General features: G+C 40.4%; 2 protein-coding genes across 2 annotated transcripts in view; both read left to right on the top strand.

Moving 5' to 3' along the window:
• LOC150075974 (collagen alpha-1(XV) chain-like) overlaps positions 1–17,813 on the top strand; it is a 44,784-nt gene extending 26,971 nt beyond the window's left edge. The window contains exons 3-4 of the mRNA XM_090387223.1: positions 17,290–17,514; positions 17,647–17,813. Coding sequence (XP_090243349.1) covers positions 17,290–17,514; positions 17,647–17,813 — 392 coding nt within the window. The remainder of the gene's footprint in view (positions 1–17,289; positions 17,515–17,646) is intronic.
• Positions 17,814–17,986: 173 nt separating this feature from the next.
• Positions 17,987–20,137, top strand: part of LOC150075973 (uncharacterized) — a 369,694-nt gene continuing 367,543 nt past the window's right edge. The window contains exon 1 of the mRNA XM_090387222.1: positions 17,987–18,277. Coding sequence (XP_090243348.1) covers positions 17,987–18,277 — 291 coding nt within the window. The remainder of the gene's footprint in view (positions 18,278–20,137) is intronic.

Below are 20,137 nucleotides of genomic sequence, written 5' to 3'. Positions count from 1 at the left end.
TGTTCGTCTGAACGAGGTTTTTTTTTTTTTTTTCTTATTTTTTATCTTCGTTTGAAATTCTGCGTTACTATGGCTACAATATGTACACCACCATCTTCAAGACTAAGTCTGTATTGTCTGTATCATTTGGATTTTGATAGATACTTCACCGTACCAGCAGACAAAAAAACCAACTTTTCTTCCGTCCTTTAACCTATCACTAGCGTTGGTTATTGTTTAATTCCGTTTGGCTTTCTGTTCTTTCGTTCTTGGATTAAGAGATAAAGGTGGAACGAAGCTATGAAAATCGGCAGGATGCTGTAACCTTGATATTTAAATTAAATTAATCTTTATTGTACATAAATGTACCATACAATATACCCATCACGGCGTGCTGCCAGGGTTTCACATGGATATTTTCTGATAAGCTAGTAATATTGAGCAACACAATATATAATGCTAATAACAAAATAGCAACAATAAATCAATAATATAAAAATCCACGAACCAATACCATGTGAGCCAATTCTCCACATATCTAGATAAGAGGATACGTGGTTGACAGAGAATGGCACCGAAAGAGTCTTCCACAGTACACTGCTGGGCGGTGCGCAGATCACGGGCTTGTACTTGTCACAGGCGAACTGGTTCAGATCCATATCCAGTGACTGTGTCCTTGTTACTGTGCGGGTAGCACAGTGGTATCGTCACCGTCCTCCCCACGCCGGGTGGAAAAGCCCCTTGTTCGAATCCCGTCGATGACGCGAGGAACTTTAATGGGTTTATTTTCACTCCGTGGCTGAGTTAGTCGTTCTCAGGCGTAGACAGCAAGGTTTCCCCCAGAAACTGGGGTTTTTTCGTCCAGAAAAACAGAAAAATCGACCAGAGAACACACGCAATTTACAGACACACTACATATATGGGTATATAGAAGCAATTCTGGGTGACTCTAATAAAATAATTTGAATTTGTATCCTCTGTTAACATTTGTGTGGGCAGAAATCTCTCAGACATGTGCAGTCTCTCATGGGTCGAGCACAACTGAGGCATTGCTCTCGACGCAGGAGGGGGAATTCTCCATCTGATCACATCCCAGAAATTGGAGGCGGAAATCTTTCCCGTGAGCATTTTCACAGTGAAAGTTAGGTGTATATATTGATTTTAATGAGAGATGATATGCAAGCAAAGAATCAGTTTGGGTGGTAATCAGATACGCTACCCTCCAGAAAGTAGCTGGACATTCCTGTCTTAATAGTCCATACGATTTGGGACCATGTTTCTGGCTTGTCGCTTCGTGTCATTTTGTGCAATTTTTTCCAGCATGTACCATCGACCGTAAGTGATGGTATTGTGAAATGGAAGTGTGAGGTATGAGCAGCGCGCAGGAAGGCCGCAGAAGTACACCACGTGACATGAGAGAACTTGGAAAGGTAGTACGACAATCTCATGAGACATCGCGTCAAAATATCAACCAGGAGTTTAAAGCGTCAACAGGGCTTCACCTGTACATTACACGCAGAGCTCCACTGCCTAGGTTTTCATGGGAGAGCGGCGGAGCATTAGCCGAACATCACCAGACGCAATCAGCGATCACGCCTTACTGCATCTCCTTTAATTTAAAGTGAAATTTCACAGAAGTGGAGTTCATTGAGCTCGAATGTAGAGAAGTATTTGGGTGCCGTATTGCAGAACATAGTGTTAGACGGATTTCGGAGGCCCTGAAGACATGGAAAGTCATATGGAAGTGGATGACTGAAGAAAATGTGTATTATCATAAAAACTGTTCTTAGAACAGTCAGCCGTGTTGCCGAACAAAATTTCCATTAAACTGCAAAGCCACGATCACAGAATCCTTGGGCATTAAGTTGGTTAGCAACCACAGTAAGTTCAGTTCTGACCACAGCCCATTAACTATTGAGGTATTTTTAAAAATGGTTAAGCGTTTCCAGGAAGATGCCCCCCCCCCCCAAAAAAAAAAGAACTACGCAGAAGATTTGCTCTGTGAAATATATCAGGCCCGAAATCATACTTAAAAATCTTACGGGATATAATAGGAATGATCTGCGGTCAAAATCAATAGACGAAGCCACCACTCTGATGGTACACAAATTATTCCGAACTGTTATAGACAGTGCTTGAAAGGAAATGAGGTTTTCGGATAGGCCAAATGCTTGGTTCAGTCTTAAATAAAAAATTAGTTTCCTTAGAAAACTAAAATATTTCCAAAAATGGCAAAAAAAAAAAAAAAAAAACTGGCCTCCCAGTAGATCACACGTTGCAAGAAGGAACGAGCCAACTTCGTTAAATTAAATAAACAGGTACATAATAGAGCTATCCTTTCAAAGTTAAGGAATGCGATAAGAATTGTTGACCACAGAGCTAATAAATGAGAGAGCAGGTCTTTAATCACTGGGTTGCCATCACATTCAGCACATCTCTCATGCAAAATCAACTTTATTCGAAAGAAAATCGAAATTGAATCCTAGTGAGATGCCATTAAAAAAGGAAAGCATCCTGAGATGGCAATCCCGAATCCATCTGCTACGGTGAGTTTACACTTACCAGGGAGGACCTTAAAAATTCCATAAATAAGCTACCAAACAAGGCCACTCTAGGGCTGGATAAATTTTCAGTGTTTGTCACATTAAATAACAAAGAGCAGCTAGACAATAATCATTCTTGACGTCTCTGCTGCATATGATAATATCTCCATACCTGCGCTCGTCATTATCTTGGAGAATTATTATAATATTGGAGGAAACCTACACAAATATTGTGCCACATGCTGAATAGGAGAAAATTACCGCTAGATATCAGAACTTACAGGCCTCTTTCACAATCTCAAAGGGTGTTCCTTAAGGTGGTGAGCATTCCACCACCCTCTTCGCCGCTGTCCTGGAACCTTTCTTAGTTAATAACAACAACTTTACGATATATGCAGACAACTTAAAATTTTTTATCAATTCCGGCATGCATCGAACGGCAGAACAAATATGCCAACAAACCAATAGGATATTGCGGAGTATACCTTGATTGTATTGGACCGAAGCAAATCAGCCCAGCTCACGATTTCTAATAAGAAAATCAAAACTAGCGAGTGCTTGAGTTTCGAAGGTTATGTCATTTGGACCTTGAGCTAATGTGGGATGAGGGTCTAACGTTTGTACTCCACTTCATCCACATGAAAACCAAAACGTATTCTGCTCTGTGGACAGGAGCTAGTAAGAATCAGAAACCCAGCACTTAAAACTAAATAAATCATGAAATTCATCGTCCCCCCCCCCCTTATACCCTTCGCAGATTTGTTCCTCTGCTCTTAGTTTTCATCTTAAAGCCGTTTTCGGCTTAATATTGGTTTCTCAGATGGCACAATAGGGTAGTCGAGAATCCATCATTTCATGAGCCACGATGTACTTGAACCTCAATGTTAAGCCTCCGGGTTATCACAAGACGGCTGAAAGTTATCGCAAGGAATTTGCTCAACTTCTCACCATGAAACTAAATGCACCAAAGATCAATAGCATAATTCTACGGCCACGGCCCAATGCGAAGCTCGCTACTGGTCTGAGCCTACCCCTCCGCTTCTCACTCCACATACTTGACAGTCTTTGGCAGTGCTTCCCAACAAACACTCAAGTTATTTAATAAACTAAAGATTGACACCGAAAGGCTTTGCGAAGGTACTGATACCAAATGACAAGTTTTGTGAACTCATTTCACTTGTGAAGAATTAATAATCACTGTTCAGTATCTCTATGCCGGCAAGTATAGGAGGCTTTGTGTGTCTACAGGATACTTGGAGGTATCCCCAAGCCAAGACTAGAAATAAAAGAGAGCGAGTTTCCCTCAAGTCAAACCGTGTCCGTACCGACAGACTCTATTTGAACACTGCTCGACAAAATTAACAGAACACGTAGAAAACTTGGTGTAACTCATGCAGCTTATGATGAAGCGAGACAAAATTTGGTATGGTGGTGTATCATATATTAGCAATGAAATGAGGAGACATCGAAAAACTATTATTATTATTAACATCATTTTATTTCCACATCAGTGGGCACCCACGGAACAGCCTGGTTCGGCTAGAGGGGTGCACATTATAAATATTCAAGGCGATTACAGGTTACATCGAGTTAAAAAAAAAATAGGAAAACACATTGTATTTACAAGTAAGCTGACATAAAATAAACTGAAGTTTCAAAACTGTGAAGGTGGTACAGTCAATAGTTCTACTTTGTACAGGTTACATTGAGTTTAAAAAATAGGAAAACACATTGTATTTACAAGTAAGCTGACATAACATAACACGAAGTTTCAAAACTTCGAAACTGTGAAGGTGGTACAGTCAATAGTTCTACTTTGTACAGTTCTTTCAGGGTGTCCTGTCTGTAGCGCTTCGAGCTGCAGAAAGCTGAGGCATCAATTCCGAGGGAGCTATACGGTCCGACCGTATTTTCCGGAAACACTGATCCTAGGTATTGCAGGTTTTGTAGAGAAGATCGTGGACAAGATATTGCACTGCACCGGGTTCGTTTTCTGCCTGGCCATATTGAGGTAGTCTTTTAAGGTTAGTCTGTCATCCCACTTCAACCCCAATTCGGTGTGAGAGTTAACCTTTTCAATGACGGTCCCGTTGATTTTTAGTGTAATTTCATTCTTTGTCTTCCTTTTTGTGAAGGTCATTTGGGCTGCTTTCTGAGGATTCAACTTTAGCCCGAGACATCGTAGATAATCCTGAACTTCAACCAGGACGTCCTGTGTTTCAAAGGTGACTGCATCTACTTTTGCTGGATCATCTAATGTGACGAGCATCTTGAGATCGTCAGCATATGAGAGGAAGTTTGGGTGCTTCGCAAGGACGGGCTCTAAAGCAGTGGCAAAGATCCACGAGGAAAGAACTCCTCCTTGTGCGGTGCCGACAGAGGTCGTGATGGTGCTCTCCACTGTATGGTTATATTTGAAAATAATTTTCCTGTTGTTAAGAAGTTGGTTTAGAACAGCAAGTAGATTTCCTTCGATTCTGAAGTAATATTTCAAAGTTTTCACCAGCTTTCTTGTGCAAAGTGTGTCAAAAGCTGCTTGTATATCCAGGAAAACAATTTCGAGTTGTTTCTTATCATTTAGGGCTTTTTGGATTGCCCAGCTGGTCATTAGGAGATTAGACAGTGTGGACCTTCTAGGAATAATAGTATGGAGATGCTGTGGTCGTCCGTTGAAACTGTGTTCGACGAAGATGGGCTGGATCGTTTTTTTCAAAAACTTTTTGCAGCCCGAAGGATATGGACATTGCTCTGTAGCCTATTCGGACATTCGGTTTGTTAGTTTTCGGTACTGGTAGGGAGTGAAAGGTATTCCACATTGTCGGTGTGAAACCAGACTTGAGAATGCGGTTGAATATGTCATGCAAAAGGTCGATCACGTAGACACTGCAAATTTTGAAAATAAAGAGCGGAAATCCGTCAGGACCAACTGTTTGTTGGGTAGGCTGTTAATTGCTTTCATTATCATATCTCGGGAGATCGTAACATGGGAAAGTGAGATCCTGGCTGTATCTGTTATGGCCGCTACAGGGAGGGGAGGATGTTGTTCCAGATCAGGGTGGAAGGTTGATTGTACCCACTGTTTGGAGGATTCTTCTTCCATTACCGTCTGACGTCCACCTGTAGCAGCGATGCGTTTAGAATGCCTGAGTCTTTGAATATACTGAAGTTGGGCCCTCCTCCTTATGCGCAGGAAATTCGCTCTTTGTTTGCTGTAATTGATGTGGTCTTGCGGGGATCCAGAAATTTTCCAAGTTCTGTAGGTTTTTTGTTTTAGATTGAAAGCATGTTTTACCTCAGGGCAGAACCACCGCTTGGTTTTTGAGGAGATTTTAGATGCCTTCGACGCACCAATGAGAGCAATGTGTTTCAATTTATTAGAAAGAGCATTTATTGCTTCGTCCACAGGTTTGGAGTAGAAGTTGTTCCAATTGAATGCTTTAAGTTCAGTAAGGATAACATTCGGCTTGATTAAGTCAGGGACATTTATAGGGGTTATATAAGAATTACCAAAAAAAATCATATTACAGAAGTCGATACAAGATGCTGGAAAATATGGTAACATGACATCAGTACAGCTTATGATCCTCTCCAACAGCTAAACAGGTCTGACAGCTGTAACCATGCTCGATATAAGTTTGTCTCTAAGATTCTGTGGCAGCAAATCCCATTCTTCCACCAGCACAGACCTTAGCTCACCAAGTGACCGAAGAGTTGGCTGTCAGCGTGCAATGCGATTCCCAAGGGCATCTCACACATGTTCAATCTGATTTAACTGTGCCGATCGTGCTGGCCACGGCATTCGTTGGAAATCTTCGGTTTCAAGATATTCCTCTACCACTTGAGCTTTATGTGCAGTGAAAAGAAAATCTTGTTCAATCGCACCCCTAAAAAGTCGCACATGGGTTCGAGGATCTGTTATTGGTACATCTGCGCTGTTACAAACCCCCCCCCCCCCTATCAAAAACATGAAGATGGATGCGGCCGTTGATCATTATTCCGCCCCATACGAGAACACCGTCTTCACTGTAAGTGTCCCTTTTCTCTGATGTTGGAGAGATGGTATCGCATTTCTCGTTGTTTCCAGATGAAAGGACGTCTAGAATCTGTTTTTAGGCTAAAACGGAACTTATCAGGGAATAGAACTGTACCCCATTTACCAGGGCTCCAAGTCACACATGTTCATGGAAGTTTCAACGAGGTCGGTGGTGGTTTGGGTTTAATTGGATATAAGCCACTGGCTTCCTTGCGTAGAGTCCTCTTGAATTGAGCCTTCTAAACACAGTCCGGTTGGAAATGTTTTCACCTGTGGGTGCAGCACCCTCAAGAGACAGTTGATGACAGTACATTATTATTATTATTAGCCATATGGTGCAAGGAAGCTTGAGGCTTATGCTGCACCAGCCAAAAAAAAAAAAAAAAGAGAGAAGTAGAAGGGAATCACCAAGAAAGCAAGAAAAAGAAGAATGATGATATCCAGCTCAGGACCCTGGATTTTCCAAGCCCATACTCACCAGATGTGAGTCCCCTGGGAATGTATCATAGGGTGTTAGAGGGAGGTAGCGGTCTGTTCTTGTTGACGTAGCTCTCGGGCGACCTTTTGGCCAGCTCTTCTTGTAATGGTTCCTGTCTCCTGAAACTGCTTCCATAACGCCGAGACGACACTGCGTGACACATTAAGCCGACGTGCTACTTCCGCCTGCGACTTTCGGCTTTAAGTCGTCCAAGGGCCCGCCATCTCAAAGAATTATCTAAACTACGATGACTTGCCATCCTGAGTACTGGAGGTGTGGCTATCTCACTGAACAAGCCAAAAATAATAATAATAATATAATATGATTTTTATTTGGAAGGTGCAAAGATACACGCAGGTACCCAGACTTTACAATACCTTTCACGGCACTAAGCCAAGAGTTAACAAGCGGCAGAGATATCATTTCGCTGGAAATATAATAAATAAATAACATACAGCAGATTGAATTTAGTTAAAAATAAAATACAATAATAACAATAATACATCAAATTAAAATAAAATAAATTAAAATGACACAGGACAGTTTTCTTGAAGTCAAGTTTCCCCGAAATTCTTGCCGAGCCTGCGATCTCATATCAGTTGATGGTTGTGGAATACACGTGCAGATCTAGGATGAACCGTCTGTACTTTTTGTCATCAACGATTTTGCACAGGTCGGCGTCCAAGGACTGAGCTTCTGATAAGGGAGGAACCGATATTTAAAATGTAACCTCGACGGAAGACTGAGAAGCTTTGGAGTGGAGTGGAGGGGAGCGGAGCGCTGGTTGGGGGATCCGCCAGCACACGGTGTCCCATATATTAGGCGCTGAGATTCTTCCAGCGATCATTTTGATGGTGAAGATTAGTCTTCTTTCGTTCATTAAGGCTGCGAGCCTGGTTAAATTCGGTGCTTTGGCCATCAGTGCGGTGTTGTGTGAAGTTGTGGTGGGAGATGACGCTTCCAGATAGCTCCCTTCAGGAACCAGTATTCCGCGTCATTCAATGATTTGATTGTTGTGTCTGCGGCCAAGCCCCACAATTCTACCCCGTACAGTACACCTCCGAAGATAATCGTCCTGTTATACGCTCTTATCAGATTTGTGTTATGCATATGTAGCAGGTGCTGCTTGGCAACTCACCGTTTCCTGTTGAATTTAGCAGAGTTCTTCAATGCGATGATGGAATCTTAATTTTCGATCAAAGATCACACCCAGGTCTTTCTGCTTTCGACGCAGGGGGATCAAGACTCCATCTATCGCCGGCTGAATTATGGTTAGTGTGAATTTCAGTGAGAAGACTATGATGGCGGATTTTGCAGGATTAACTTGCAGGTCAAATCTCATGAGGTACTGCTGTATTTCCGATAAAATTTTGTTGATGGTTATTGTAGTGTCTCTTGCTTCATCGGTCGATTTTATTTATGTTAAGAGCTTCAAGTCATCTTTATATGATGACATATCTGGTGTATTGTGTACTAGTGGGTTAATTATAGCTGTGAAAAGAATTCCAGACAGAACTCCCCCTTGTGGCATGCCTGCTTGTATTTGCCTAGTATACGTCTACTGCTTTCCTATGTACATTTTGATGGTTCAATTCAGAAGAAGGGATTTTTTTTTGTGTGTGTGTGTTTTTGTATGGGCGGCGCCTAGAACAAAAGTTCATCTCCGCATCGTTGCTCTGTTCAGTTTTTACAGACTCTGTCGAGGTAAGGCTAGTGTGTGTCATGTAAATAAAAAAGAAAAAAAAATTCATCCCGCATAAGAATATCCCATGCTGGATGAAGATAGATGAAAGGGAAGGGGAGAGAGAGAAATTAGTTTTTCGTCCCGCATGGGAGAAAGTGACAGGAAAGAAAATCTGTGAGCAGAAACTACAGAACACACATAAGTGTGTGTTCTGTAGTGTGATGCTGTGTTTTGGCCTTTTGGCTACTTGGAAGCAGTGATTACCTGGACGACCGCCCCCAGGTACTCGTCCCGAGCAGCGAGAGAGCAAGGTCTCCCCAACTATTTGCACTCCCTCCTCCCTGGGGAACGAGTTTCCCAGAGAAGAAAGAAAACCTTGTATAAGATGAAGAGAGGGGAGGAGAAAGACTTCCCCGGCCCAGGGAAGTCCCAGGATAGATTGTTAGAACAACACAAAAAATAATAATAAATAAATTAAAAAATTAAATAATAAAATTAATAATAATAAAAAACCATATAGGGTGACAGAGGGAGGAGCTGGCCTGATCTGGGTAGCCCCACCCCAGGGCAGACCGCTAGAAAATAAATAAATAAAAATAAAAAAGGAGAAAGCTAGATCCCGCAACCTGGTCAAGGAAAGAAAGAGAGCGTCGGCCAGGATGCCAGCAGAGAGAATGATAGAGAGAGAGAGAGAGAAAAGTTTTTCATCCCACACGGATTCAGATTCCAACTGAATTTTTGAATATCACCATAGATCTTCAAACAGATGTTAAGCCTGAAAGAGCTAGGCGTTGGAACGAACTTTTAAATACATGGCAAAAACGTTGGGACACCACATCTCTGGGTATTGTCACTAAAGAATTTTTTCCGGAAATTACCTTCAAGTCAAGCAAGAAAATTAAAACGTTGTTCTCTATGGATCTGCGCACTTCTCATTTATTAACAAGACATGGATCTCTAAATGAGAAATTATACAAATTTAGGTTATCCCAAACTGATCTCTGTGTTTGCGGTAGGATTAAAAATTGGAAACACATCTTCATTGAGTGTCAACTGTACAACGACATAAGAGATGGTTTATCTAAGTCAGTTGAAAACTTCTCTCCCGGTCAAGAGTCTCTCTTAGTTCGAAACGTTAACGCTTTTCATGCTCTCCAGCTGTTTGCCCATGATGTCTTTTCTAGAAGACTATCTCTAACTTCTAATTTAAATAGTGCAACTTCTGCTCCCGTGGACACTTCAACAACTACAGCTTCAACTGTACCTACAACAACTACGGCTTCATCGACCACTTCTGCATCTACTTCATCATCAGAAATCAGTGCAACACCTTAAACAGTGTAAACTCGGGCTGCAACAACAACTACACTTGGATTGAGTTCTTCTGTGCCACTCTCCCTATCTTCTGTCTTCTGAGGAGGGACAATCTCCTTCCATAAAATACACTGTCAAGATAAGGCAGTCAGCTTGGCTCCATGGCTACAGAAAAAATTTGTGTAATTGTATAGACTCAGTGATCTATTTAGTGCATAGTGCACAAACTATCCTATGGCTCCTACTCACACGATGTTCCCCTTTCTTGTATATATTTACACGTACGACTGTCGAGACATTGCAGTTTTGGAGTCGGAAAAGATAAGTTAATGAAAATTGGCATATGATCAGATTGAAAGGCAGTTTCTGCTATTGAATCAAGTTCACAGTCGCTTGATGATAGCACAAGATCAAGATAATTGTCACCCCATGTCAGGATCTGATTAATTAGATGGATTCCTAACGGATGAAGGTTATTTAGCATTCTGGACTGAAGCACAAGTTGAGGGGATAAGTTGAAATCTACACAGATTACGTGCCTTGCCGACGGACGAAGCCTATGAATGAGCTAATTAGTTATCTCATCGATGGTTTCAGCATTGGGTCCCGGTGGTGTATAGATAAATGCAATATCAATGCGGGCTGATTTAAATTGGCATGACGCAATTAGGCCTTCGAACTTAGTGGAATGGCTTTTGTAATTCTTAGTTACAATCATGTGTGGTGTTTTATAAAAGAGTCCCACTTCACTACCTCTCCTGTCCTGTCGGGAGCAAAGAATCATACTATAACCAGCCGAAACTGCAAATGGAAAATCCTCTTCATTATGGTCAAGCCAAGTTTCTGTTATGCAAAGCACATCGTAATTGTGTGAGAGTAAAAGCTCTTCTATAGTTTCGAGCTTATTACGGATACTACTGGAATTCTGATAGAAGATGGCCAGGCTATTATATCTGGGGATCTTCTTTAGTACTTTCTGCCTCTGTGGTCTGTTTCTATCTATTAAAACGGGATTGAAGTGTTGTGGTCACAACGTGTTTTTATAAGCGTGAATAATTTGCATAATGTAAGGCGGTAAATCGATTTCTATCGAATACTCTGAATTCGCATGCCAAGATTCCTATTATATCAAATATTCACCTTCAACGACACTTTCCCAATAAAATAATCATGAAAAACATTTTGTTCTGTTAATTTTTTTCGAGCAATGTATAATGTTAACTGTCTTGTATTTAAGTCATCAGATTGATCCCTCTAGCACTCCACCCAAGACTTGTTTCCATTTAAATTAATCATCTCGCATTAATAAATATGATCTTTGTTGTAAGGTTCCTAGGTACACGCAGGTCATCATCATCATCAGCCATTTTCAATCCACTGCAGGATGAAGGCCTCTCCAGCAACTTTTCAGTTCCTTCTGTTTTGAGCACTGGCCATCCATTTACTACCCACAAACTCATGAATTTCATCTATCCATCTCCGTCTTTGTCTTCCAGGATTTCTTCTAGCTGCTCTTGGGTACCATTCTGTTATTTTCTTAGTCCATCTGTCATCATGTCTTCGAGCTATGTGTCCTGCCCAAGACCATTTAATTCTTTAGTTTTGATAAGAATGTCCTTTACTTGAGTTTGCTGTCTAATCCATGTGTTTCTCTTCTTATCTAACAGTCTGATTCCCAATATAATTCGTTCCATTCTTCGCTGTGTAGTTCTCAGCTTCTTTTCCATTCTTTTGGTGAGTGCCCAAGTTTCACTTTCATAAGTCATTGTGGGGAGTATACATTGGTTCATTATTTTACTTTTAAGACAAACTGGGATATTGCTCTTTAGTATATGACTATATTTCCTGAATGCTATCCATCCAAAATTTATTCTTCTCTTGACTTCCAGCCATTTATCATTATTACAGCTAATAACTTGTCCCAGATAAGTATATGACTCCACCTTTTCAAGTACTGCTCCTTCAATCATTATTTCCCTTTCTGTTGCATACTTGTTCATCATTACTTTTGTTTTAGCCACATTCATCTTTAGTCCAAAATCCTTACTAACTGTGCATAACTGATTAAGATTTTCCTCTAATTCTTTGAGATCGTGGCTTATGACCACAATGTCATCTGCAAATCGTAAATGGTTTAGGTACTCTCCGTTCACATTGACTCCTTTCTGCGACCAGTCTAATCTTCTGAAAGCTTCAAGGGCAGCAGTAAACAGCTTCGGAGATATTGTGTCTCCTTGTCGAACTCCTTTCTCGATTTTAAATTTCCTACTGTCTTTGTCTAGTCTAATAAAGGAGGTAGCACTCTCATATATTTTCTTCAAAATCATAATATGTGGGGTATCTATGCCTTGTCTTTCTAGTGCCCGAAACATTGCCTTATGCTGTATGGAGTCAAATGCCTTTTCGTAATCCACAAATGCCAGGCATAATGGTGTTTTATATTCATTTGCTTTCTCCATTAGCTGTGATATTACCTGAAGGTGAGCCATAGTTTAGAATCCTGTCCTAAAGCCAGCTTGCTGTTTCGGTTGATTCTCATCAAGTATTCTTTCTAATCTGTTAGTAATGACACTTGTGAACAACTTGTAGATGTGGGACAACAAACTAATTGGTCTATAATTTCCAATTTCTGATTTATCTCCTTTCTTATGCAGCAAAACTATGATTGCATTATTCCACTGCTTAGGCGTCACACCATTTCGAATGCACTTTGTGAAGAGCCTTGCACTTCACAAAGTGCTTCATCTAACTTCATCTTCCCCCGGGGCTTTCTGATTCTCATTTTCTTCAATGCATGTTCTACCTCATCAGGAAGAATATCGGGTATGTCGTATGTGTTGCTACTTTGCAATCCATCTTCCTCACTGCTGGCATCATTCCCTCGCTCCTTGTATAATTCTCTATAGTAGTCTTCTGCTATTTGAATTATGCCCTCTCTGCTGTTTATAAGTACACCATTGCTATTCTTCAGTTTCAGTATTTTTTGTCTTTCTGTATTACTGCTCATGGCTGCTGATTTAAATCCTTTGTTTTCCGTTAATGCTTGTTCTACTTTTCTTGTGTTAAATCTTCTTATGTCCTCTGGGTCTCTTTCTAATGGCTTTGCATAACTCAGTATACTCAATTTTCTCCCTGTCAGTGTTTTTCTTGCTCTTCATTTGTCGAAAGATACTAAGAATATAAGCTGTTGTGGTAGATAAGATTTTGTAAGGTTCATGTAAATATTTCAGCAGGTAGGGCCAACGTGTACTGCAATGTAACCTCTTTTTCATGTAGTAACTCCCCTCGCACCCAAGTATATGGTTATCACTCCTAGCTGTTACAGTGTCCCGACTCTGAATTAGAACCTCGAAAGTCTGATGGTACGGGAATGTTTTTCATGATATTGTTGAAACTGATTTTTGTATATGGTGCAATGAATATATCATCTTACTGTTATGTATACTGTACCCCAGCGCTGATGGAATTTTACTGACTGGTGTTGATCACCTGAGATTTATTGTATGTTCCCTTGCAGTGGTGGCTATCTCCCACCAAATGTAGTTTTCCAATTCATTCGGCATCTTCTCTTATAGACCTCTACAAAGTTTTTAATCAAAATTGCTTTCATATACTCACCGTAAAGTGTCGCAACTTTTCATTCTAACTAGGTTAAACGCCTTTTTACCCCCTTTAACAACTTCTTTGAGGAAACTGGGAAAACATCATGCACCCTTTTTAGCCTTTCGTGAGGTAGCAATGATGGCGTGCTTTACAATTTCGGTGAGGTCATAAGGTCCTTTATCTCATTAATCTTGGGCCCCTTTCCTCCAGCGACATCTGACACTTGCTCGTGATCTTAAACAGACTCCGCTTATCTTGTAGATAGATAAGAACCACCTGCCCTAGTCTTTGGTTTCAATCAGGCAAAGAAAAAAAAAAGCAACAGAAGTCTAGATCACCGCTATGATAGGTTTATCTCCTCTTGTACCGTGATCGGTCACACGGAGCACCTGTAACCCCGAGTTCAGTACTAATGATACCTACAGTGACTGGCACACAAGACGTCTACAATCGGATAAAACAGAAATTTCAATTATCTGAATTAACTGTTTTCTTAGATAGCGCTACTCTTGTCTGATAAAATTTCGTAATATTCGACAGTAAATCTTTTCCACTTTACTTTCATCTTGTTTTTTTTTCTATGAATTATGGAATATAATTCTATAATTCCATGAACAGCCCATAATTCTATGAATAGAATTATGGACTCATCTGATGATGAACCAATCATGCGATCATTGTCGTTTCGTTAGGTAAAAGAAATATGAATCCCTCAACTCCTCTCCGACAAGCAGCTCCCTCGAAAGAGCGAAGGAAATTTGCCTTGTCTTTTTAAATGTATGGGGTACACAAAGTACAAATGGCACGTTTCCAGTGATTTTGAAATTGCAGTTCTTTTTTTCATGCTATGCTGTCGAGCTACATAAAATACTGTTCTTTATGTTAGAGAAGTAAACCGGATTGACCTCCCTCTCTGATCCTTCCTGGTCTAAAGGGTATCGTGGAAACATCTGGTTAAAACTAAAAATATATACGGTACTTACCACCTTTAAGCCTGAAGATGGGAGCTTCTTTGGTGTTGTTGTATGGTTTTTATGAGCATCACAACTAAGGCCATATTGCTCCGTATATTGTGTCTGTAAATTGTGTGTTCTGTGTGTGATTTTCTGTTTGTTGGATGAGAAGCCCGAGTTTCCCGGAGGAAAAAACCATACCATCCTCGCCTGAGAATGACTAACTCAGCCACGTTGTGAAAAAGCCCTTAAAAATCTCTCACGTCATTGACGGGACTCGAACTGAGGTCTTTTCCACCCGGTGTATGGAGGACAGCGATTCTGTCAACTGTGCTATCCACGAGGGCAGATGGGAGCTGAAAAATTTCATAAAAATAATAAATAGAAATGGAATATTTCGAATAAAATTCAAACGTTTTTTGTTGCAGGTGTTACTTACTTTTCTGTGTGCCCTCGTGGTAGCACAGTTGATAGGATTGTCGTCCCCACAATGGCTGGAAAAGACCTGAGGTCGAATCCTGTTGATGACAGGAAGGATTTTTATGGGCCTCTTTCACAACGTGGTTGAGTTAGTGGTCTCAGGCGAGAGTAGCATGTTTTTTATTTCGGGAAACTCGGATTTTTCATCCAGCAAACAGAAAATCGACCTCAGAACGCGCAATTTTCAGACAGTACACACAGAGCAACATGACTTTAGTCGCCGATGCTCCCAAAATCCAACTTTTCTGTGATTTATTAAAAGATTCCGATTATAAAAAATTAGTTGTGGAGATGTTGAAAGCTTATATGGGTAATGGAATATAAACATCAGATCTCCTATCTACGAGGACCTATGAGGACAATTATGAACAGTTATATAGAACTGAAATATTTTTAGACTTTAATAGATGGTTTTAGAGAATTTTCTTCATAATAAACTTTGTATTAATACGTAACGTGGATATTTCTTTTCTCTGGAGACTTTTATAAACTTCTGAAAGTGCATAAAAATAAAAACAAAACAAAACGTGCTCGCACGATTTGTTCAAAGGACGTATCTAACGATGCGTATGGAGTTCTCGGGTTGTCAATGGGTCCGTTACCGCCTCTAGTTAGCGGTATAAATAACAGACATTACTGCGACCAAAAACACCTGGCTCGAACATTAAACAACTTCAGATATTGCCGCGAGTGTCGAGAAACTTGGCCACGAAATTCTAAACACTTGTTGCTAAGTTATTATTGAAGCGAACTATGTAAGAAATGAGTCACGTTCTAATGAGCAGGTATGGGAGAGGAGAGATTGAAGAAAAAATAATGGGAATTATTTTGGCTGCAGTGTCGTGCTGTGTTTTTTTAATCAAATGCCACTCCAAGTCACGTTTCGGCTTGGGGTTGGAGTAGGTGGGGGGGAAATAAAACTTAAACGGAAATTGAATTGGAAAGTTGGAAGGCTAGATAAATATTTTCTAAATCTTGCTTTACTTCAGATTTTGTATGTTTAAAGTTTACGTGTCAAGGTGAAAGGAGCAATTTATGGGGGGAAAGGAAAGGGGCATCCTCTTGTCAGAGATGTTATTTTTGAATTTTTAAATCAGTATCAGATCTCTGTTCGAATTTACAAGACATTTTTAGTCGTGCAATAGTGGTGCCATCTACCGGTTAATTTAACTACTATTAAATAACTTTTGAGTTTATCCATACTTTTTTCTCATACTTGACCGGTCGTCATCGTATAACAGGCTTGATTTACGGGCCTGGTAAGACTATCGAAATCATTAATGCTTCTCCACATATCAACGTCATTTTATATATTCAAGTTGTATAATCAAATACTTGTTTGCATGATAAAATGTGGGTAGGTAGGATAGTCGACGTTCCATTTATCACCTGGTTGCTATTTTCCCAGGAGTGGTTTCTTTTGGTGGTTTTTATTTTCTTGACACTAAGACGGTGCAGTGATGGTAAGATAAAATACTGATCTTCAAGACCGAGCCAAGTGAAAAGGTCACTTATAAAAGATCGTGATTTCCCTGGGGTGAACCTTTTTTTTCAATCAACCGAGTTGTATCCATTAATGGACAATAAAAGAATTGCTGGAACAAATGACCCGCACTACATGAAGTCATTAACAGTTAATTATCCTAAACCGGATTGTAACCACAAGTTTGAGAGGCCAGATCGACGACATCTGATTATAATCATTATGATGATTTTATTTTTTTTAGTATTGTCTTGATAAGAAAGGATTTATCGTTTGGAAAGCGATTTGTTTTGGAGAGAGAGGGAGAGAGAAATATATAAAGTTTATCAATAGGTTTGTTTTGTACATACGTGAAGGCTTTTAACACATTTCTTATCTGTTGCGTAAGGTTAGTTTTCTTGCGAGCGGTTAGCCAAGAAGTCTTCTGAGAAACAAAGGTATCCCCGCATGTGCAGCATTAAGTATGCGATCACGCATTGCACCATTCGGTGGTCACACAATCAGAGAAAAGCCAATAAAATGAAATAATAAAGGAAGAAATTGATTATATATTTCAGAGGCTTATTTGTGTCTTCGTGCAGATTCGCACATGCGACATGGGGAATTCTCTGCCTGCACGTCGAGAATTGAGTCACGGCTTTCTTGACTTAATAGTGAAATCTCTCTTTATTTATCAATATAACTGTTATATGTCTTATTATGTGTGGTAAAGCAACCTTGTGTTTATTTGCTCTTCCAGATCCATCTGACGAACTCAACCTTCTTCAGGCCATTAAAATTCCGTTCATTTCTCCTGGTTTGGATTTCGTTAGCGGTTATGACGGTTTCCCAGCGTTTGAGTTTGGTGAGGAGTCCGATATCAAAGCTCCTTATAGACTACACATACCACCCACTTTGTTCAGGGATTTTTCCATACTAATAACAGTAAAACCTGCCAGAAGGGAAGGAGGATATTTGTTTGCAAGTAGGTGCATCTTCACCACTGGTATTTGGATAATTTGAATTAAAACATTGCTTTGAATGATTTTAATTTCAACGGAATGTAATAATTCTTTTCTTGCTTATATAAAATGTTTCTCTTTTCTTGTTCTTAAAGTTGTGAATCCGTCAGAGACTATTGTACAGCTTGGAGTTACAATCTCAAGATATGGAGACAGCTTCCAGAACATAAGTATCTTCTATACAGATGTGAATATGCATCTATCGTCTCAAGTGCTGGTCAGCTTTGTTGTGCCAAATTTTGTAGGATACTGGACCAGGTGAGCAATGATGATTTCAGTATTAGAGAAAACACAAAAATAATTTTTGATTAGGCAATAGCAATTAAAAATTACTTAATTATTTTTAAATAACAATAAAAGGTAAGTTTTCACGTTCCTGTATCATACTGGATGTTGGTTTGCAAACCGTTTTGAGGTGTTTCTTTTATCTTATTAATGGAAGAAATAAGACCATTAAATCTAATTGAAGAAATCTTGTTAGCCATACGGAACAGCATCCATTATGGTGGAACGTATAAAATTGCTGCCATAGATTATAAAGTCATTCAATCATTTCTTCTTTTCAGACTTGCCTTCCAAGTGTTTGGTGATAATATTACTTTGTATTATAACTGTGAGGAGTTTGCTACCGTTCGAGCCAATAGGATACCAAAAGAACTTCTATTCGATAGTGCTTCTACTCTCTATATTGGACAAGGTGGTGCTCTTTTGAAACGCCATTTTGTAGTAAGTATCGCTTTCTCCCGAAGCAGTTAATTTCAACATTATGAAGTACACACACTGGAAAAAAAAAGTACGAACCTTTATTCAGTACGAATTGGGCCGCCTTTGTTTCGAATAATGGCAAGTGTGCGGTGCGGCGCGGATTCTTAAGGTGTTTTAGTGCGTTTTCATCTGATTGTAACCATTCATCCAGAATAATATCGCGTAGCTGCGACAAAGTTGAAGAAAGAGGACCGTTGCCAAATAGCTCTTTCCAGCTTATCTCACGTATTCTCAATAGGATTGAGATCGGATAAATGTGGGACCAGGGAATATCTTGGAAATCCGAGACACTCTCTGACCAACATCACTGCAAAACAGTGTATCGTGATTCGTCTGACCGCATGACTTTCTTCCATTGTTACACTGTCCAGTCACCACGTTCTCGGCACCACTGCAAGCGGATTTTTCTGTTTTTCTCTGAGACAAGTGACTCCCGAATAGACAGGCAATACCAAATTTCTTCAATTCCCTACGCATGATGCTGGTTGAAATAAAGGTGTTCCTGGCTTGGGTGGAATTCAGATGTCATTTGCTTCACGCGGGATGCCCTATTTTTCCGTACAGTCCTCAGAACACAACTGCTTCGCTCTTGAAGATTGTTTTTCTGCCTCATTTACGCCTTTCAGCTTGCCTTTCAGTCATTAAAAACCTTTGAGACGGATGCTTTTGAGAAAGCAGCTATGTTATGTCTTCCGTTTCTTGAATCGGGCTCCCACTCTACGTTCACCCACAATAAGACCTTTTCTCAAAGTCTGATAGATCACACGTTTTCTGCGTTCTGGCTTCAAATTACTGCGGTGTAACAGCCTGTGCAGGCTTCATACTCAATGAGTCTTCATACCCCCACGTTACAGTTTTCTTTGCATTTCTTCTGTCTGTGATTGTCTTAATACAAAGGTTCGTATATTTTTGGCCAGTGTGTGCATCATTACCCTAATTAGTACAAACTCTGATAATAATACGATAGTATATTAAGGCTTGTTGAAAATGAAATACGCCCATCAGTTAAAACATTATGACCACCCCTGCCTCCACGAGTGGACGCATCTCCTACAGCAACTAGGAGTGAAGTCATCGCGCCGTTAAGTATATTTAGTGTTGGCACGGTAGTACCTGTCAGTTCGTAGTATGAAACCCGTGCAATGGAGAAAGGGAAGGACCTGACAGAGTTTGAAGGGAATGATTTGCTGCTCTAGGAAGACGGGAGCCAGCATCTCAACAACTGCAGGCACTGTCTGCTTTTCGAGGGCCGCCGTAGTGGAAGTGTGGCGGAAATGGTCAGAACAGGGACACATAACCACCCAACGTGCCGGGAGACTACCACTGGTTGAGAGTTGAGGTAAACGGCGGTTGGCACATGCTCTCAGGGACAACAAAAGGCTTACGATTCCTCAATTAACGGTAGACTGCAACCAGGACGCACAAAGAAACTTTTCCGAGCACACACCATCCAGCGGACTCTCTTACAGATAGGCCTATGGAGTAGGTGACCTGTTCATGTGCCATTGTTGACTGACAGTCATCGAGACCTCCGTCTACAGTGGACACTTTTTTTCTATTTGACATATGATTAGAGTCACCCGGGAACCAACTCATCTCCCCATGTACGTTATGTTCATAAATTTTTTGTATTCTCTGGTTGATTTGTCTGTTTTGCTGGAGGAAAACCCGAGTTTCCGAGGAGAAACCCTTAGTAAGTCCACGCCTGAGACTCAGTACGGAATGGAAAAACAGCCCATAAAAGTTTTCACGTCATTAATGGGATTCGAACATAAGCCTCTTCCACCCGGTGTTGGGAGGACGATGATTATAATCATTGTG

This window comes from Mastigoproctus giganteus, chromosome 13, assembly GCF_048544385.1.
Source record: "Mastigoproctus giganteus isolate SK-2022 chromosome 13, ASM4854438v1, whole genome shotgun sequence".
Classification (NCBI taxonomy): Eukaryota; Metazoa; Arthropoda; class Arachnida; order Uropygi; family Thelyphonidae; genus Mastigoproctus; species Mastigoproctus giganteus.
The sequence above is the reverse complement of the archived record's forward strand: the minus strand, read 5'-3'. Positions and strand labels throughout refer to the sequence as shown.